The sequence below is a fragment of the Saimiri boliviensis genome, chromosome 11 (genome assembly GCF_048565385.1).
Source record: "Saimiri boliviensis isolate mSaiBol1 chromosome 11, mSaiBol1.pri, whole genome shotgun sequence".
Lineage (NCBI taxonomy): Eukaryota > Metazoa > Chordata > Mammalia > Primates > Cebidae > Saimiri > Saimiri boliviensis.
In genome coordinates this window covers 72,579,892-72,601,419 of record NC_133459.1, presented here as the reverse complement: position 1 = coordinate 72,601,419, position 21,528 = coordinate 72,579,892, and the positions used below count along the sequence as shown (strand labels likewise).

General features: G+C 35.7%; 1 protein-coding gene across 2 annotated transcripts in view; it reads left to right on the top strand.

The window, feature by feature from the left end:
* ERICH3 (glutamate rich 3) overlaps positions 1-21,528 on the top strand; it is a 109,879-nt gene that overhangs the window by 65,119 nt on the left and 23,232 nt on the right. For both annotated transcript variants that reach the window (XM_074381021.1, XM_010347526.3), the window contains exon 11: positions 6,571-6,807. In XM_074381021.1, coding sequence (XP_074237122.1) covers positions 6,571-6,807 — 237 coding nt within the window. The remainder of the gene's footprint in view (positions 1-6,570; positions 6,808-21,528) is intronic.

The window sequence follows — 21,528 nt, the reverse complement described above, 5'->3', positions numbered from 1 at the left end:
CCGTTAAATGTTGTGGACTTTAGGTAGCTCTGTTCCATGTGGGGCACCCCTGACCTCCTTCCTCTGCTGTTTTGTATGGAGTCCTGTGTCCCCTGACTTAGAGGAGGGCAGACCTAATCCCAGAAAGGTTAAAGGTGCTTGTTGCAGGGATGAGAAGGGAGAAGGGACTATATGCCAATGTTAGTTAGAGACTCTATTGACATCTGCAGAAACCGTTTTGACCAAACAGAATTTTAGCTATTTTTAACGTTTTTGAATGTACCATTTTTAGTGAAATTGATGAATTGCCTTGGCATCAGGTAGGTACAATGTATATGATTATATGGTGATACAGTATTCCAGAACTAAAAGCAATTGACTATAGGCTTACGGTCATGGAACCTTTCTGTCTGTTGTTTATTGCTTGCTTCTTTTTTCTCTGTTCTCTCCTTCCTCCTCTCTCCTGCCTTCCTCTGCTTCTCTGTCTCTCTCTCTCTCTCTCTACACACACACACACACACACACACACACAGGCACATCCACATTCATATGTATACATACATACATACATAAGCAGGCACACCTCATTTTATTGTGCTCTGCTTTATTGCACAAGCTTTACAAATGCAGCACTTTTTATAAATTAAAGATTTGTGGCAACCCTGCTTCAAAGTCTATTGGCATCATTTTTCCAACAACACGTGCTCACTTCATCTCTGTGTCACATTTTGTCAATATTTCTAACTTTTTCATTATTATTATATCTGTCATGGCGAGCTGTGATCAGTGATCTGTGATGTTACTATTGCAACTGCTTTGGGGTGTCATGAACTGTACCATGTAAGAAAGCGAACTTAATCAATGTTTTGACTGCTCCACTGACCAGCTGTTCTCCAACTCTCTCCCTCTCCTTCTGTTCTCTAACACACAACAGTATTGAAATTAGGTTAATTAATAACCCTACACGGTACACTCTAAATGTTCAAGTGAAAGGAAGAGTCTCACGTCTTTCACTTTAAATCAAAAGCTAGAAATGATTAAGCTTAGTGAGGAAGGCATATCAAAAGCCAAGATAGGCTGAAAGCTAGGCCTCTTGTGCCAAACAGTTAGCCAGGTTGTGAATGCAAAAGAAAGTTCTTGAAGGAAGTTAAGAGTGCTACTTCCAGTGAACATGTGCATGATAAAAAAGAAATCCTCATTGCTGATATGCAGAGAATTTTATTGGTCTGGATAGAAGATAAAATTAGCCACAACATTCTCATAAGCCAAAGCCTAATTAGGAACAAGCCCTTAACTCTCTTCAATTCCATGAGCGCTGAGAGAGGTGAAGAAGATGCAGAAAAAATGTATGAAGCTAGCAGAGGTTGGTTCATGAGAGTTAAAGAAAGAAGCCATCTCCACAGCATGGAAGTGCAAGGTGAAGTGGCAAGTGCTGATATAGGAGCTGCTGAAATTTTATCCAGAAAACCTAGCTAAGATCATTTGTAAATGTAGCTACATTAAACAACAGGTCTTCAGTGCAGATGAAACAGCCTTACATTGGAAAAAGTGGCCATCTAGGACTTTCATAGCTAGAGAGGAGAAGTCAACACTTGGCTTCAAAACTTTAAAGGATAGGCTGACTCTTCTGCTAGGGGCTAATGCAGCTGGTGAGTTCACGTTGAAGCCAATGCTCATTTAGCATTCAAAAAATCCTAGGACCCTTAAATGTTATGCTAAATTTTATCTGCTTCTACTCCATAAATAAAACAAAGCCTGAATGACAGCACATCTATTTACAGCTTGTTTTTGGAGTAATTTAGCCCACTGTTGAGACCTACTGCTCAGCGAAAGAGATTCCTTTCAACATATTACCACTCATTGACAATGTACCTGGTTACTCAGGATCTTTGATGAAGATGTGTAATGAGACGAGTGTTGTTTTCATGCCTGCTAACACAGCATCCACTCTGTTGTTATCCTTATGGATTAAGGAGTAATTTCAGATCTTATTCTTTAAGGAATATATTTTGCAAGGCTATAGCTGCTTTGGATAATGGTTACTCTGATGGATCAGTGCGATTTCAATGGAAACTTTCTGGAAAGGATTCACAGTTCTAGACGCCATTAAGAACATTCATGATTCATGGCAGGAGGTCAAAATATCAACATAAACAGGGTTTGAAAGAAGGTGATTTTAGCCCTCATGGGTGACTTTGAGGAGCGAGACTTTGGTGAGGAAGTAATTGCGGAAGTGGTAGAAATAGCAAGAGAATTAGAAGTGTCGCCTAAGATGAGATTGAATTGTTGCAATCTCATGATAAAACTTGGATAGATAATGAGTTGCTTCTTAGGGATGAACAGAGAAAGAAGTTTCCTGAGTTGAAATCTACTTTTGGTAAAGATTCTGTGAACATTGTTGAAATGACAACAAAAAATTTAGAATATGTATAAAACATGTTAGTTGATAAATCAGTGGAAGAATTTGACAGGATTGACCCCAATTTTGAAAAAAGTTTTACTGTGTGTAAATGCTATTAAACAGCATTAAATGCTACAGATAAATCTTCATGAAAGGAAGAGTCAATTGATGTGGCAAACTTCATTGTTGTCTTATTTTAAGAAATTGCCACAGCCACCCCAGCCTTCAGCCGCCACCACCCTAATCAGTCAGCAGCCATTAACGTCAAGGGAATATCCTCCACCAGCAAAAAGACGATGACCAGCTAAGGCTCAGGTGATTGCTAGCAACTTTTATCAATAAAGTGATTTTAGTTAAGGCATATACATTGGTTTTTTAGATATGATGCTATCGTACACTCAATAGACTGCAGCATAGTAGAAACATAATTTTAGATGCATGGAAATCCAAAAAATTTATGCAACTATCTTTATTTCAGTGGCCTGGAACTGAACCTGCAATCCCTGAGGTACACCTGTATGTAGAATGTATATGTGTGTATCTATTCAGGGATCTAAGTATGCTTGTATATACTTATACATGTATATAGGTATGTCTGTATATACTTATTCCTAAAGCAGTAATAACAACAATAATGAAAGTGTCAGGTACTGAGCACTGAATTAGGCACTGTGCACACGCTATCTCATTTCATGCTCACCATTCAACATGGTAGGTATTATTATTACTTCCATTTTACAGGCTGAGAAACTGAGGCTTAGCTATACAAAAAGAAAGTAGTAGAACAAGAATTTGTACCCAGGTTTGTCTAATTCCAAAGCTTAGTCTTTCAAACACTGTACAACCATCTATTCTGTAAAAGTTAGCTTACCCACTACATGGTGGTGCATAGCATGTCCAAAGAATCAGAAAGGGAGAGACACCTGTGTATCCCTCATACTCAGGAGACAAAACCTGTATAGAAGGCACAATAGCCATGGGTTAGGATGACCTGTGGAAGGGCTGGCTTTGGGAAAGGCACAACTTCTAGGTATCTTCTTCCCCACCTCCTATTTTTGCTTCCCAAGTGTTTCAGAAATCCAAGAGAACAATTATAGGGCTGTTACAGCAGTAGACTTCATGTTTGATTTTTACTGAATAAAGTGTATCTTTTACAAAAGATTTCACTTAGAACTCTTTCACCAGCTCACCTTTCTTCACAATCTCTTCTAGTCTTTGTCCTAACTTGAGATGAGAATTCTAATATATCTGTAGCGATAGTAATCACAGAGGGATTAACAAATAGGATGTGTTCTCGCGTGTTTTAACTTTGAAGACATGGTGGTTTATTAAAGCCATGTTCATTGAAAGCTTTTCATTTTCTTTTTTTTCTTAAACCAACATAGCTAGTGCTATGAGTGACGTACTTTATACTCATAATACCTATGATGAGGCTATTCCTGAAGTCTTTCATCTGTGTTGGCTAGTTAATGGACTTTAAATGTCCATTTCTGTTTTTAAAAATGTAGCTGCAGCAGCAAAGGCTTAGCTCTCTGCATAATAGTGGCTGATCTAAGGGCAGCAAGGAGCTTGAGTCGAGGTTAGTAAGAGAAGGTTGTGGCTGGATTGATGTTGACCTGGTGCTGACTCACGTCCTCATTAGTGGAGATGGTAAACAACAAGCTAATTAAATTCTCTAGAAGAAGGCAAACGGGATGGGGAGAACAGAAGATATTATGTAAAATATTTTAGAAAGCATGCCACTAGTTCATTCATATCAAAATCATGAGTAGATGACACAAAGGTGGTGTGCTTTGAGCTATACTGCCAGTGGAAGGTTTGTGGTTAATAGAAAGCTCATACTTAAATGTGATGATAGTGGGGATAGAATAAAGCCAGGGCAGTCTTGACTTTCACATTTGAGAGAAAACACAAAATACGATGCAGGGACTGTTGTTTTGGTTCACTTTATGTTCCTTTACTTTTGTGCTATGCTTCAATCATATAACTGTAATTTTGTCTTAATTACAGATACTTGTACTGCTCTGATTTTAATAAGGTGCCTCCACTAAAGTGTGTTGCTGTCAAAGGAGCACATATCGTGTGTAATTTCTCCTGTTCCATAACCTACTCCTTCCACTACCCAATCACAATAACTGTTACTACTAATCCACAATATTTATTAGGCACCTGCTATTCATGGCACTGTGCAAAGCATGTTCCAGGGATTATTGCTCTTGATATTCATCACAGCTTTGTATAACCCATGTCACAGATGAAGAAACTGAAGCTTAAAGATGTTAAACAAATTCTCCAAGTTCATATAGTAGGTGTTTTAACTGGGTCTTGGGCATGTGACTGCCTGATTCCCAAAACCTCACATTTCACTACTGTATGACACTGAATGAAATTGCAACAATCCACTCATATTCTCTCTGGCCCTCTGCTTATCTTATGATCAGTAGCAAACACATGTGGTGTGATATATGTTTGTGTATTCTGTAGCCAGCCTCACCTTCTTTTGGGAAGTCTTCCATGAGCCCCTAAAATGACTTTCCATTTTCCTTTTATTCCATTGTGCTTACTTGACACACTTCACATAATTTTATGTCTTATCTAAAAATCCATAGCAATCCAGACCAGCTGTGTTGAAACTAACATTGCTGAGGACCACATATATAAAACTACTATAAATTGAGTACAGTATTTCTTGTGTACTTACATCTTACGTCCACAACAAAAATTGGAGAGTCCTTCATGGCAGGGAATGATTTATTGTAACATCTTCTATCTTGCAATTTTATCCTCTTACACATAGAAGATTCTCACAAACAAAGGGTTATTGATTGATAGTTAACAGGATCAGGTGAGGAATTATTCTATAATTTGGTCAGTAATACTTGTACCAAAATATTTACTTGTTTTTATTAGTATTTCCTATTTGTGTCTAGCAATATAAAGCAAATTCTTCATCTTCTTGCTTATTTTACAATTTTGGTTTACTGATATTCATATTTTTTATTTAAATGTATTAAATCTCTTTTGTGGAAACACTTTTGTGATTATCTGACTTTCTTTGTTAAAGGTTTTGATTTCACTTTTCCTCTTACTGCTCCCTCATTCATTCTCTGCATATACAGAGCTTTCTGCATATGCAGGGGGCATCCATTTCTAGATTAAGTTCCTTTTACTGGGTAGACAGCTCTCAAATAAATTACCCAAGAGGCCCCCCTACACTGGCAGAGAAGCCAATATAACTAATAACTAAAACACACAAAAATTGAGAAACCTTTATTTTCCTTGTAATTTTTATTTTAAGGATAAGTGTTTATTTGCTTAATTGGTTCTGCATGAGATCCTTTTGTTCTCTATCGTTGGCATGTTGTCACTTCAAGATTTTTAGTTTTTGGTGGAAGAAAAAGTGGAACAATTAAATATGAAAGGTGAAAAATTATAACCACGAGGGACAGCTGGAGTTTATCTGATGTGACAATTTCCTTTTCCTGCTACAGATTTGTTGTACCTCTGCAGGGAATAAGCAAATCTGTGGCTGTGACAGGAATATTCTATTTTGTATAAATTTTTATCATTGAATAGCAATTATTTCATTTATTGTAGGAATGAATAATGCATATGATTTCAGTTCTGGCCTACTTATAGAATCTTTCATAATGCCTTTTCTTGATGTCCATTTGTTTCTTAAAGAATGTGCTATTCACAGTGTTACTTCTCAGGGCCTTTGGACTTGATAAATTGAATTTTTCCACTTCACTATTCATTAATTTGATATCCAAATATTTTGAACATTTTTCATATGAAATATGACCTCACTGGATCTCCAAATTAACTTTCATTATTATAATCCTGTTCTCTTCATTTTTAATTTATTTCTAATTTATTGTTTTATATCAAGTTCTTCTCTTTCCATTTTGGTTATTTTAGATGATGATGTTCATTTGTAAATGAACTTTTATTAGGTTTCAGCCTTGTCATTTGGAGCTTCATTTCTTTTGTGCTCTTGTGTATGTAACTGATTGCAATCTTTGATCATTTGCTCTTAGTTTTCCATGTTCACTAATTGAGTGAAAGGAAGAAGCAAAGAAAGTCTCAGAGAAGAGAGGATAATGGAGTCAAAGTTCTCATTAAAGAGAAATGGGTTAAGTATAACAGGTTCTATTTTCATTCTAATACTAGAGATTTTCTGTTTTCAGAATATGAAGAAGATTTTGAAGTAGATGAGGAGAAACAAGATGAAAAAGCCAATGAAGAAGGACAGGCTGATGTTCAAATGAATGGAATACCAAAGTCACCTTTGGATGATAAAAAGGATAATTTAGACCCTGACAAGGAGAGTGAAACCTCATCACAGAAGGCACCAGATGCCCATGACAATGTGAAAGATGAGAATGATGGATGCACTGAGAGTGAATTGGAAGAGGATAAACAAGGTGAGTTGTTCAGCTTATCATGTTACATAGGCTGTTTAGTGAGTGTGTTGACTACTTTTCTTTGTTTTCTATTTAATGAGATAATCCTCTTTTTTTCCTCTTGAATGTATATATTTTTAACTTTTAAATAAAGGGCACATGTGCAGGTTTGCTACACAGGTAAACCTGTGTGGTGGGGGTTTGTTGTACACATTATTTCATCACCCAGCATTAAACCTAGCACATTTGTTATTTTTCCTGATCCTCTTTCTTCTGTCACCCTCCACCCTTCAATAGACCCTGGTGTTTGTTGTTCCCCTCTAAGTGTCCCAGTGTTCTTATCATTTAGCTCCCACTTTGAGAGCATGTGGCAATTGGTTTTCTGTTACTACATTCGTTTGCTAAGGATAATGGCCTACTGCTCCATCCATGTCCCTGCAAAGGACATGATTTCATTCTTTCTTTATAGTATTCCATGTTGTATATGTACCACATTTTCTTTATCTAGTGTACTGTTGATGAACATTTAGGTCGATTCCATATCTTTGCTATTGTGACTATAAAGACATGTGTGGACATGCCTTTATAACAGAATGATTTATATTCCTTTGGGTATATACCTGATAATGGGATTGCTGTGTTGAGTAGTATTTCTGTTTTTAGGTCTTTGAGGAGTCACCAAACTGTCTTCCACAATGGCTGAACTCGTTTACACTCCCAACAACAGTGTATAAGTGTTCCTTTTCCTTTGCAACATCACCAAATAATGACGTCTGTTATTTTTTTGACTTATTAGTAATAGCCGTTAGAACAGGTATCAGATGGTATCACAATGTAGTTTTGATTTGCATTTCTCTAATGATTAGTGATAATTGCTATATCCCCTGAAGAAGTGCAACAAGTCTGTAGAGAATTTTTTTTCATCTGATAGCCAGCCACATGTATGTCTTCTTTTGAAAAGTGTGTTTTCAGGCCTGGTGCTGTGGCTCATGCCTGTAATCCCAGCACTTTGGGAGGCTGAGGCAGGTGGATCACTTGAGGTCAGGAGGTTGAGACCAGCCTGGCCAATATGGTGAAATCCCATCTCTACAGAAATACAAAAATTAGCTGGGCATCATGGCAGACACCTGTAATCCCAGCTATTCAGGAAGCTGAGACAGAAGACTAAATTGAATCATGGAGGTGGAGGTTGCAGTGAGCTGAGATTGTACCGTTGCACTCCAACCTCGGCAACAGAGCAAGACTCTGTCTCCCCGTCACCCAAAAAAGTGTCTGTTCCTGTCCTTTACCTGCATTTTAATGATGTTTTTCTTTTTCTTGTAAATTTAAGTTTGTTGTAGATACTGAATATTAGACCTTTGTCAGATGAATAGTTTGCAAAACTTTTCTCCCATTTTGTACGTTTTATGTTCACTCTATTGTTAGTGTCTGCTATGCCGATGCTCTTTATTTAGATCTCACTCGTCAATTTTTGCTTTTGTTGCAATTGCTTTTGGCATCTTTGTTGGGAAAACTTTGCCCATTTCTATGCCCAGAACAATATTGCCTAGGTTGTTTTCCAGGGTTTATAGAGTTTTCGTTTTTATGTTTAAGTCTTTAATCCATCTTGAATTAATTTTCATATACAGAGTAAGGAAGGGGTCCAGTTAGCAAATGGCTAGCCAGGTACCCCAGCACAATGTATTGAATAGGGAGTCCCTTCCCCATTGCCTTTATCAGGTTTGTTGAACATCAAATACTTGTAGGTGTGTGGCCTTATTTCTGTGTTCTCTATTCTGTTCCATTGGTCTATGTGTTTGTGTTTGTATGAGTACAATGCTGTTTTGGTTACTGTGGCCCTGTAGTATAGTTTGAAGTCTGATAGCATGATGCCTCCAGTTTTGTTATCTTTGCTTAGGATTGCCTTGGCTATTTAGACCCTTTTTTGGTTCCATGTGCATTTTAAAATAGTTTTTTCTAGTTCTGTGAAAAATCTCAATATTAGTTTAATAGGAACAGCACTGAAAGGATAAATTGTTTTGGGAAGTATGGCCATTTTAATAATAGTGATTCTTCCTATCCATGAGCATGGAATGTTTTCCCATTTGTTTGTGTCATCTCTGATTTCTTTGAGCAGTGTTTTGTGGTTCTCGCTGTAAAGATCTTTCACCTCCCTGGTTAGTTTTATTCCTAGGTGTTTTATTTTTGTGTGGCAATTGTGAATGGGACTGCATTTTTAATTTGGCTCTCAGCTTGATTACTGTTGATGTGTAGGAATGTCAGTAATTTTTGCACTTTGATTTGGTATCCTGAGACTTTACTGAAGTTATTTATCAGCTTAAGGGGCTTTTGGGCCAAGACTGTGGGGTTTTCTAGATATAGAATCATCTTGTCTGCCAAAGAAGGATACTTCGACTTCCTCTCTTCCTATTTGGATGCCCTTTCTTTTTTTCTCTTGCCTGATTGCCCTGGCAAGGGCTTCCAATACTATGTTGAATAGGAATGGTGAGATAAAACATCCTTGTCTTGTGCTTGTTTTCAAGGAGAATGCTTCCAGCATTTGTCCATTCAGTATGATGTTGGCTGTGGGTCTGTCATGGATGGCTCTTATTATTTTGAGTTTTGTTCCTTCAATACCTAGATTATTGACAGTTTTTAACATGAAGGGGTGCTGAATTTTATCAAAAACCTTTCTACATCTATTTAGATAAGCATGTGGTTTTTGTCTTTAATTCTGTTTATGGGATGAATCACATTTATTGATTTGCATATGTCAAACCAACTTTGCATCTCAGGTATAAAGCCTACTTGATCATGGTGAGTAAACTTTTTGGTGTGCTGCTGGATTTCATTTGCCAGTATTTGGTTGAGGATTTTTGCATTAATGTTTATCAAGAATATTGGCCTGAAGTTTTCTTTTTTGTTGTTGTGTCTGTGCCAGGTTCTGGTATCAGGATGATATTGGCCTCATGGAGTGAGTTAAGGAGGAGTCCCTCATCCTTTATTTTTTGGAATCGTTTCCGTAGGAGTTGTACCAGCTGTTCTTTATACATCTAGTAGAAATTAGCTATAAATCCATCTGGTCCTTGGCTTTTTTAAAAATTGATAGGCTGTTTATTACTGACTCAATTTCAGAGCTTATTATTGGTCTCTTTGGGGGTTCAGTTACTTCTTGGTTCAGTCTTGAGAGGGCTGCATCCAGGAATTTATCAATTTCATATAGATATTCTAGTTTATGTGCATAGAGGTGTTCATAATATTCTCTGACAGTTGTTTGTATTTCTGTGGGATCAGTGGTGATATCCCCCTGTAGTTTCTGATTGTGGTTATTTGAATCTTCTCTGTCTTTTTTTTTTTATTAGTGTAGCTAGTGGTCTGTCTTATTAATTAAAAAAAAAAAAAACTCACTCCAGAATTTGTTGATCTTTTGAATTATCTTTCATGTCTCAGACTCTTTCAGTTCAGGTCTGATTTTGATTATCTTTCGTCTTCTGCTAGCTTGAAGATTTATTGCTGGTGGTTCTCCAGTTCTTTTAGTTGTGATGTTAGGTTATTAGCTTGAGATCTTTTATTAACTTGAGATCTTTCTAACTACTTGATGGGGGTATTTAGTGCTATCAATTTCCCTCTTAACACTCTCCTTAGCTGCGTTCTGGAGATTCTAGTTTGTCGTATCTTTATTCTGTGCTCAAATGTCATTCCAGGGCAGGTTATTCAATTTCCATGTAATTATATGGTTTTGAGTGCATTTCTTAGTCTTGATTTCTAATTTGATTGTGCTGTGGTCTGAGAGATTTTTTTTCTTATGATTTAAGTTCATTTGCATTTGCTGAGGAATGTTTTACTTCTGAAAATGTGATTGATTTTAGAGTATGTCATATGTGGCAATAAGAAGAGTGTATATTCTGTTGATTTTTGGGTGGAGAGTTCTGTAGATGTCTACAAGGTCCATTTCATCCAGTGCTGAGTTCAGGTTCTGAATATCTTTGTTAATGTTCTATCTCAATGAGCTGTGCAAAGTGACTTTAACACCACACTGGCAATATTGCACAGGCATCTCCGCATGATTATTATGTGGCAGTCTAGGTGTCTTTGAAGGCTTCTAATAACTTGCTTTATGAATCTGGGTGCTCCTGTGTTGGGGGGAAATATTTAGGATAGTTAGATCTTGTTGAATTGAGCCTTTTATCATTATGTAATCCTTTTATCATTATGTAATCCTCTGTCTTTTTTTTTTTTTTTTTTCCCAATCTTTGTTGGTTTAAAGTCTGTTTTGTTTGGAACTAGGATTGGAGCCACTGCTTTTTGCTGTTTTCTATTTGCTTGGTGTATTTTTCTCCATTCCTTTATTTTGAGCCTATGTGTGTCACTGCATGTGAGATGGGCCTCTTGAAAATAACATAGCAATAGATCTTGGTTCTTTATTCAGCTTGCCGTTCTGTGTCTTTTAATTGGGGCATTTACCCTATTTACATTCAAGGTTAGTACTGATATGTGTGGATTTGATATTGTCATCATGATGTTAGCTGGTTGTTATTTTCCCATTGTTTTTACCTCTTAAATTGTTTTTTGGCATAAAAATCTCAAAATTTTGAATTTGAAAAGTATATTAGGATAACACAAACTAAAAGTAAGTTAAGTACTCACAAGAGAAAATATTTATTGTTCTACTCTTTTTAAAAAAGAATTTGAGCAATCCTATTCTCAAAATTTTGTATACACACATACAAGGCAATAAAATAAAGAACATAAATTATTAGAAGAAAAGAGAAGATAGTTTACCAAGAGCCAGAGTTGGGACCATGAGTAGGCTCAAACTAAAAATGGAATCCCAGGCTTCCTGACAGTCAAGGTAAAGAATAAAGTACACAGTCACACAATGAGAATGATGTTAACTCTCAGTGAATTTTAAAACAACATTTGCCATTATTTTGATTATGTTGAAATACTACTCGATATAAATGGTCAGACAGTGAAATTTTCTTTTTAAGGTTTTAAACCAGGCCTTTTCTATATTTCTTTTAATACTTATATTTTATGTTTCTTAGATTAGACATGACTAGTATATAAACTCTCTTCTAATTTTGAATATGAATATTGCAGTTAGGTTTATAATTATAATACTATAAAATATAGAGAAAGTTAAAGAAATTTTTGGAAAAATGATGTAATCTAAGTCAATAATTTTGAAGAAACTATCCAAGTGACATGAACCTGGAAAAAGAGTGAAAATATGTTTGCATATTCATATAACTAGTTCAAAACACAAAAGACTCTTAATTATTTCTTTAGTACTGGTGGGAAACTATCAAGTTGTTGATTTCGTAAAGATTCAGTACACTCTTTGGTTATCTTGTAATTGGGGATACATTTTGTGCTGCATAATCACCTTGCTTCCTAGGGATCAAATAGATTTTTCTAAGACAAAATAATTTTTTATATTCAAACAGAGAAAAATTTAGGCAGTTCTTGATTCTTCCTTGGAAGGAAAACTTTAGTCATTTAGATCTGTAATTATTGAATAACTAACAGCAATAGGTAAACTTTAACATTGAATACTGTTTGCATATAACTAATTAGAATCCTATGTTTGGAAAGGTATCTTATAATTGATAATGCAATCACTCATATATTACGCACTGTTTATTAAGACTATTTAAAATGTTAAGCCCTATGCTAAATATTTTACATGAATTATCTCAGTTATCTCAACAACCTTCAAAGCAGACGCTTTTCTTTTATCTCCATTTTATAAATAAATAAACTTGGAAATTGTGAGATTAGGTAATTCCCAACATCACACAGTCAGAAGGCAGTGGAATCAAGATGCAAATGCTATCCAACTTCAGAACCTGCATTTTGGAGAAAAAAAATCAAATTCAGAAAATATTCACTTACCTAAAATTAAAGGACATCCCCCAAATAAAATTTATATTTCCTTAAAAATATGCATTTTAGAGAATTTTTTCTTGAGCTCTTCACCTCATCCTAGTCTGTAGCCTCTGTTTTTCTTTTTTAATTTTGATTTTAAAAAGAAGAAAATGGACAGTTTCTACTGTCAAATTTTACATTTTTCCTCCCTGAATGGACTTCCCTATCTACCCTAAGACTGTTTGCTTGGTTCTAGCACCTCTCCCTCTTCTTCCATGACTCTCTTCTACATCACCAGTCTTTATTGAGCTCTATAATTTATGAAAACCCATCACTGAATAGTTTATTTTTCACTCATTGTTTAGGTATGTTAAGTTTTGTCCCTCTAATTTATTACACAAGTTAATAACACAAATTAATTATCATATAAAAGCTAGGACTGTGTGTATTTGTTATATCTCACATAGCTGATTTTCCTTTTTTTTTTTTTTTCAACTTTCGTGTTCAGGTGTTCATGTGCAGTTTTGTAACATAGGTAAATAGCCTGTCATGGGGGTTTGGTGTACAGATTATTTTGTCACCCAGGGAATAAGCACAGTACATGATGGGTAGTTCTTTGATCCTCTCCTTCCTCTTACTCTCTACCCTCAAGTAGGCCCCAGTGTGTGTTGTTTCCTTCTTTGTATCCATATGTATTTAAAGTTTAATTCCTACTCTAAGTGAGAACATGCAGTATTTGGTTTTATGTTCCTGTGTTAGTTAACTCAAACTGATAGCCTCAGTTCCATCCATGTTGCTGCAAAAGGCATGATCTCATTCTTCTTTATGACTGTATAGTATTCCATTGTGTATATGTAACACATTTTTTAAATCCAGTCTACTGTTGATAGCATTTAGATTTATTCCATGTCTTTGCTATTGTAAATAGTGCTGCAATAAGCATATGTGTGTATTTGTTTTTATGGCAGAATAATTTATATTCTTTTGGGTATATACCCAATAATGGCATTTGCTGGGTCAAATGATAATTATGTTTTTTTTCATTTGTTTGTTTGTTTGAGACAGAGTCTTGCTCTGTTGCCTGGGCTGTAGTGCAGTGGCACGATCTTGGCTTACCACACCCTCTGCCTCCTAGGTTCAAGTGCTTCTCCTGCCTCAGCCTCCCGAGTAGCTGGGATGACAGGCTCCCAGCAGCTTGCCTGTCATTTTTGTATTTTTAGTAGAGATGTGGTTTCACTATCTTGGCCAGGTTGATCTTGAATTCTTGACCTCATGATCCACCCTCCTCGGCTTCCCAAAGTGCTGGAATTATAGGCGTGAGCCACCGAGCCCGGCTGGTAATTCTGTTTTAAGTTCTTTGTAAAAACATAATCTGCTTTCCAAAATGGCTGAACTAATTTACATTCCCACCAGCAGTGTATAAGCATTTCCTTTCTCCACAACCTTGCCAGCGTCTGTTATTTTTTGACTTTTTAATAATAGTAATTCTCACCAGTATGTGATGGTATCTCATTGTGGTTTTGATTTGCATCTATCTAATAGTGATGTTAAACATTTTTTCATATTCTTATTGGCCATATTTATGTCTTTTTTTTAAGTTTTCATTCATGTTCTTTGCCCACTTTTTAATGGAGTTGTTTGTTTTTTTCTTGTAAACTTAAGTTCCTTATTGATTCTAGATATTAGACCTTTGTCAGATGCATAGTTCACAAATATTTTCTCCTGTTCTGTAGATTGTCTCTTTAATCTGTTGATGGTTTCTTTTGATTTGCAGAAACTCTTTAGTTTAATTAGGTACATTTGTCAATTTTTGTTTTTATTATAACTGCTTACGGTGTCTTTACCATGACATGTTTGTCAGGTTTTATGCCCAGAATGGCGTTTTCTTGGTTATTTTGTATAGTTCTTATAGTTTGAGGTTTTATTTTAGGTCTTTAATACATCTTGAGTTGATTTCTGTATATGCTGTAAGGAAGGGGTTTAGTTTCAATTTTCTGCATGTAGACATAGCTGATTTCTCAAAAGATATTTTTTAAATATTAAGCAATTACTTGAATGTTAACATCAGTAATACTAAGATGCTTTTGTTAGTGCCATGATACCTGGCTACATTTACGCTTTATGATTGTTGGAATTTTTAATAGGAAAATTATATAACTAGCAACATATATATACAGAATATATAATATTTTAAATAGATATACAATGAAAGCTATAAGAACATATAGCTGGTTCACAAATAATAGGAAATTTAAGAACCAAAATTAAATTGGCTAGGTATTTTCTTTTGTTGTTTAATTAATGATGTTATTAAGCTATGCTTTTAATGGGTTCTTTTGCATGCTTGGTGTTTACATTAAAACAGTGTCATTATTTGGAAATCAAATCTCATTGCTGATTACTGCTTTTTTTACTCTGTCTCCAGACTTTCTCTTATTTTCCATTTCTTTATTTAGATAACTTAGCTTTTTGTTATTCAAGGCATAAACATGCCTTTTAGTATGTGGAGTATCTGTATTAGAGATTTTATCCATTGAACAAGTAGCATGTATTAAAAATGATAATGACATGATGGATTCCTTGGAATACTCTGTTGAAAAGCCAGACAGCATTTCATTTTCAAAAGTGTAAGAGGTATATGTGACCACTGAATCCCAGACACCAGTACATCCTTTTTATTGACATGATTAAGAATCTTACTGTTAGTATTTGGATGTGTTTCATTTGAACCTGCCTGCACCTGTTCCCAGAGGGCAAACAATTGCCCAGGCTGTCACTCTTGTGACAAGTCGGCCCCATTTGAACTGCCAGCTAACAATTGCGTCGGCCTGCCTTGATGAATACACTGTGCTGAGCAGCCCGTGAGTGATAGAGTGCTACTGGCTGCAAGCTGACTAAGAGAGGACCCTGGTTTAGGAGTGATGTGTGAAACTTCCTATCATTTAAAAAGAACGAAAGCTTCCTTTTCTCTGCATTTGTGTTGGCAACCCCAGGCACTAATTCACCAGTTGAAAATATATTGTCATAGATGAATGTTACAAGGTTGAGGGGAAAAGTATCATGTCGCTGAAAATATAATTTTATGGACAGTTTGGATGATAGTGCCCATGAGTAAGAGGTCAACAGGTACAAAGTTACAGTTAGACAGGAAGAATAACTTCTAGTATTTTACTACACAGTAAGGTGACTATAGCAAATAGCAATGTAATATATATTTCAAGATAGCTAGGAGATTATTGAATGCTATAGCCACAAGGAAAGGATGAATGTTTAAAGTGATATGCATGTAATTACCCCAATTTGATCATTATGCTATGTGTACATGCATTGAAACATCACATCGTATCTCTTAAATACGTGCAAGAATTATTTGTCAATTATAAATTTAAAAATTAGTAATGGAAAAAAGACTAGCTCCTTTTGAGAAAGATTAGACAGATTGAGGTCAAAATAGAGATAGAGAAGAGACTTCTTCCAGAATTTGTAAAAAAGAAAATAAGACTTGAAGTACTTTTTTCTAGTAAGAAAGATAATTTCATTCATGCTATTTTTCAGTCTGTTGAAGTAGAGCTTATAAACTTTTAAAGTCCCAGAATCACAATAATACTGTACTTAATTGGCTTATGATTTTAAGAATCTTACCCTTAATTTTTTGGCTTTACTATGGGTTTGAAAGAAGTGTAGGGGTGTAGGCTGCTCCTGTGCTGAAATTCTATGTGTTGTGAGATGCACCCTTGGACTTCAGTGTAATGTGTCTGCTTCTTGGATCAGAGAGGATTATGGGAATATTATAGATGGCTTCTGATCAAAGACTATAATATGTATGATTTTTGGCATGGTCAATCAAACTTAAATGTTTCTTAATGGTAATAATTCCCCAATCCATACTCATTTTTCAATTGTCGAAGTAGGAAGTCATAACTTCCGGTGAATACTGAAATGTAGAACCATCCTTCAATTCACACAAAAATACTTTTCTATGAAGTGTTTTTCTATACTTTGAATCTGCCTTGCAGAAAACAAAGGCATTACCTAGACACTCAGTGAACTCTTGTGAATGAAGAAGGGCTGATTGACTAGATCAATAGATGAATGAAAATAATATATGAAGCACAATGTGACACATGATTTGATTGTATTGTCAATGTTTTAACACTTTATTTTAATGTTTAGAAAGTGCAATTAAAGTAAATATGAAGAAAATTTTATTTTATTTGTTTTATTCTCCTCCTGCTGTATTTTCATTTACCTGTGGATATACATTCTTCCACATACTTGTCTCACTGATGATTTGAGATGTTTCAACTGATGTTAATAACTATTGGTATGAAAGCATATGTTCCCTATTGAGACTAAAAACCAGTTACTGTTCATAGCTAGAATTTGATAATTTATACTTCTATTTTCATTAAGCACAGTTTCATCCTATAATATTTATTGAGTATAAAGCACTTGTTGATTGAACTGATATAGAATATAAACAGATTTTCATGAACTTGTGAGTATCATGAAGACAGAACTATTTATATAACTAATAGTAGGATATATAAATTCGTGTGTCATGGTTAATTTGAAGAAAATAGGAGCAGCATATATGCAGATTTTGCTGTGAACTCTTGGACTAAGGAATAGGAAGGAGAAACTTGAATGGTATTAGAGTTGAAAAGCCTATTGGATCCACTGGGTTGGGATCCATGGTTATGCTACTGAAATCAGTTCCATTTTTAATTGCATTTACTCATTTTAGTTTGTGAACTTAAACTGCAGTTTCAGGACACTAATGAAGGAAACGGTGAAATTAAACTGCGGTAAAATCATGCTTTTTGCTAGCAAGTGAGAAAATGATTGAAAAGAAGGTCAGGTTTGTTATTGATTTAAAATGGGCAGTTTTGCTACTGATGGCAGTAAGCATGTGGCAATGGTTTCGCAGAGAGTTAGCCACAGTCACTGTTAGAGTGAACCAATACCTTTATGAACACGCGCAGATGATCTGTTGCTCTCATGCAAAATGGTAGATATCTAGTCAATCTCTGTTTTGAGTGTGTATTGTAGGTAGAGGCAAGGACCAAGGCTTCTGTTTTCTTGTAGAACATTGCCTGGCACATAGGAAGTTCTCAATATGTATTTAGTGGACAATTGAATCTTTATAAATTGGAAGAAAAGTGAAGGACAACTCAGAACCTCAGTTATGAGGGAGGGAGTGTAGACTTTATCCTGATTTTGTTGGACTGATGTTGACTTTGTATGTGTGTGTGGCTGGTACCCTTGGTCAGGCGTATCAAACTGGCAATCAGGCAGTATAAACAGTGATAATTGCTGGCATACAAAGCACACACACACACACACACATACACACACACACACACACCATTTTTGTGACTGTCCCCACAGTGTTCCATAGTTACTTGCTAAGTAACTGAATAACATGTATATTTTCATACAAACCACATCATGGTCAATATTATAAATAAACTAAGGAAGACTTTGACTGCTACCTTTGCTTTTGATTTGTATTCATATTTGGTGCCTCAGAATATTTTAAATGGACTCTGGGCTCTAGAGTGGTGGACCAAATGTAGAATGACCACTACAAATATACACATTTTATGAGTTTTGATTTTTGAGAGAGGACAATTTTCTGTCTGTCATTCTTGAGTGGTAGCAGTGAAAAGTTAGCTAAGAGAAGCAATGATGGGTTCTTGGCTGTGGGTACTTCTATCTGAAGGCCTTTTAGCAACTAGAGGGATTTTGGTTTTATTGCAGTGTATCATTACAAAGGAGCATTTAACAAAACTTGCTACTTGCTATCTAATGGACATTGGGTACTATTGAACCTCTTTGCACTTTTCTTTCTGAATCTCAAAATAGAAGGTAATTATTATGCCATAGGACTAAGTGAGATGTTTACAAAGTGCTAGTTCATGGTTTGGTTTATAGTAGGTGCATAATCATGATTAGTTTTACTTTTATCATAGTAGCAGTGATATCACTCTTTATATCACAAGAAGGAAATTGTGAAAGAGAAATTTATTAGAATATAGTACATGTATGATGTCATAGAGGAAAAAAAGACTAATCCATAAAAAATTATTTCATTTGATTAGGTTAAATTTTTTGCTCATGTAATTTCTACAATTACAGAAGGAGAGCAAGTAAAATTATTCCCATTTTACAGTTAAGAAAACAGAGGCTTAGAGAAGTTAAGTCGCATAACCAAAGCCCACACTAATAAGTAGCTTAGCTGTGATTGGGACACCAGGGTTTGTTGTACAGAAGAATATGCTATTTTCTCTCAATCTCATGCTGCATGAAACAAAGTTTTAATTATAATGATGCCAAAAAAATAAAAGAAATGGTTATCAATAATATGAAAAAGGAAGAAGGCTCTGGAAAGCTCCCAAATGTGGAAAGAGAAAAGTCAAAGATCTTGCTTAGGACATGGAACAATGGCACAAAACTCACTGGCTTTGGCCAAGACCTCAGGCAATGAGGGCAGATCTTTTCTTTGCCAAAACAAGCAAAAGCAGGTTCTTTCCGCATCACTACTGGAAGGGAACACATGGACAAATGGAATTGGGTAGGAGGCATAGCTGTTTATCATCATGCTTCCAAGATAATTTTTCCCTCCTAATGACAAAGCAAATTCACATATATGCCCTCAAAGTTTTTTTTTTAAATATAAGCATTTGCTTTATTTCTAGCAGAATAAATAAAATTAGTTTTGAAAGTCCCATTCCATGGCCCTGAAGCTTTTTTAGCTTTTTTATAGGCAAAGGCTTACCCCAGTGTCTGTGTATATAAATGAGAGCAAGAAATGAGAGTAAAACTAAATTATAGCATGAGGTTAGGGAGAAATTTGAAAACTGAAATGAGTTTGTATGGGAGGTCAGGTGTCCTGGCCACTTCGAGGCCATCCATTCTCCTATTTTTTCTTCTCTGAAGGACTGACTCAAACTTGATTCAGAGTGTATTTCAGCCCTTTGAAATAAAATAATAAAATTAATGGAAGCTACTAAAGAAAGGCAGAGGAGCACTCATTTTTCAAAAATTATATGACCAACTCTCAGAGCCAAAAGTAAGAGTCATCATTTCCATATTCAGATGGTAGATATATTTTTGGAGCTCAGAACGAGTATAGCGTTGAGTCTTAGCTAACTATGTAATTAACGAAAGCCATTGATTAAACTGTTAATAAATCAGAGCTGATGTTCTTTTTTAAACAAGAAACATTAAGACTCTGAAGGGAAAGGGGAGCTCATATACCCTAAAGTTTCTGAACCGATACAAATAAGACAGAGAAGAACTCTCCTTGATCTGCTACATTTTCTACCAGGGAGACGGCATACCCAGATTTTATAAAATAAAGAATAAAGAATGAGTAGCTGGAGTATGTAATTTATTTGAAAAATAGTAGTCATATGGTGTTTGTCAAGGTTTCAGGAGATAAAAGCAAATGGGCTTACACTTAAGGGGCTCTGTTGCTTAAAGGCTTTTTGAGTTTGTTTTTTACTGCTGTGTAGCATCTCTCAAATCTTTGTGGAAACTCTGATATGTCTCTGAGACTGTATTTAAAATGCTAAGACCTGTCATGGAGAGCCGGCAGAGCTGGAGGCATGGAGAGAAGAGGATAAGGGCAAAGACAGGTATTTCTTCCCTGAAATTCTGCTTTAGCTGCTACAGCCATCGGTGCAGCTGCCACATGGAACTAAAAGAAATAAGGAAACAGAAAATCCAAGCCCCAGTGGAACCACAGCATGCCCTACCCTTTAAAATAATAATAAAGAAACAGAAAAAAGAGTAAGCAGTACAGAGAAACCAAAAAAAAGCTATGCAGCATTTAAATGTCAGATACTTTATTTGAAAGTATATTTATAAAAAAAACCTCCAAACATAGATGTATTGGTTAGAAAATCAAGAGCAAGATTGTATTTCTCTGGCCCATAGCAATGTATGCAGAGATTTTTATGCTGTTCAGCTTCCTTATTGAGATTCAGTGTGTTTGGTACTTTATGGGAAATTGTTAAAACGTTTTGGGTAATACATAAGCCAGTTGTTAAGTTTCTCGACTGCATATCTGTCATCACAGTGCCTAGATCTCCCAGAATCTCTTTTACCAACTTCGTTCACCCATCTCCCATCTTCTGTTCCCTTCGACTTTTTCAGAGGACTTCCCTGGACTGCTGGAGGTGCTTCAACCTCAGATTCAAACAGCCTAGAAATGCCAGAGTTTATATCCCCCTAGGGTGGCCCATGGCCAATGTCTGACTTTTCCAAAGTATGAAAGCCCAGCTCCTGCCTAACATAAATTGTATCCTAATATAGCTTACTCTTCAGAAGTGCCCATGGGATCAGGTTGAGGTTTAAATGGGTCTGGACATAGTTTCCTTGATTGATTTCTGCCCTTCCTTCCCTTGCTTCCCTCACTCCCTTAAGAGTTCTCCTGGAGCACATCTTTAATACATCTCTTGCACATGAATATTCATCTCAGCTTCTGCTTCTGCAGAGCCCAAAATAAGAAAAAATCTTCATCTATGCACACACACACGCAAGTATTACCTAAAAATATTTGTCTACATACTGGGCAAATACATAGATCTTACTATGTCAGGATACCAAATATCCCAGGGCAGTGGATGGTACAGTAGATAACAACCGAAGTTTCATACACATAGAATACTGTGCTGATAGAAGGAAATAAATAAATAAATGCTTTTGTTTACGAGACAAATGATTACTAATTTTTTTCTATAACAAAATGGATATTTACAAAGGTTTTTCAGTAAAATGACTTTCAAAAAACAAAAACAAAAAGGATGGTTTATAGTTAAATGTGACCTATTGAAAAATTCTATATGCTTACATAGTCCATCGATTTGGGAGGTTTCTTTAGCC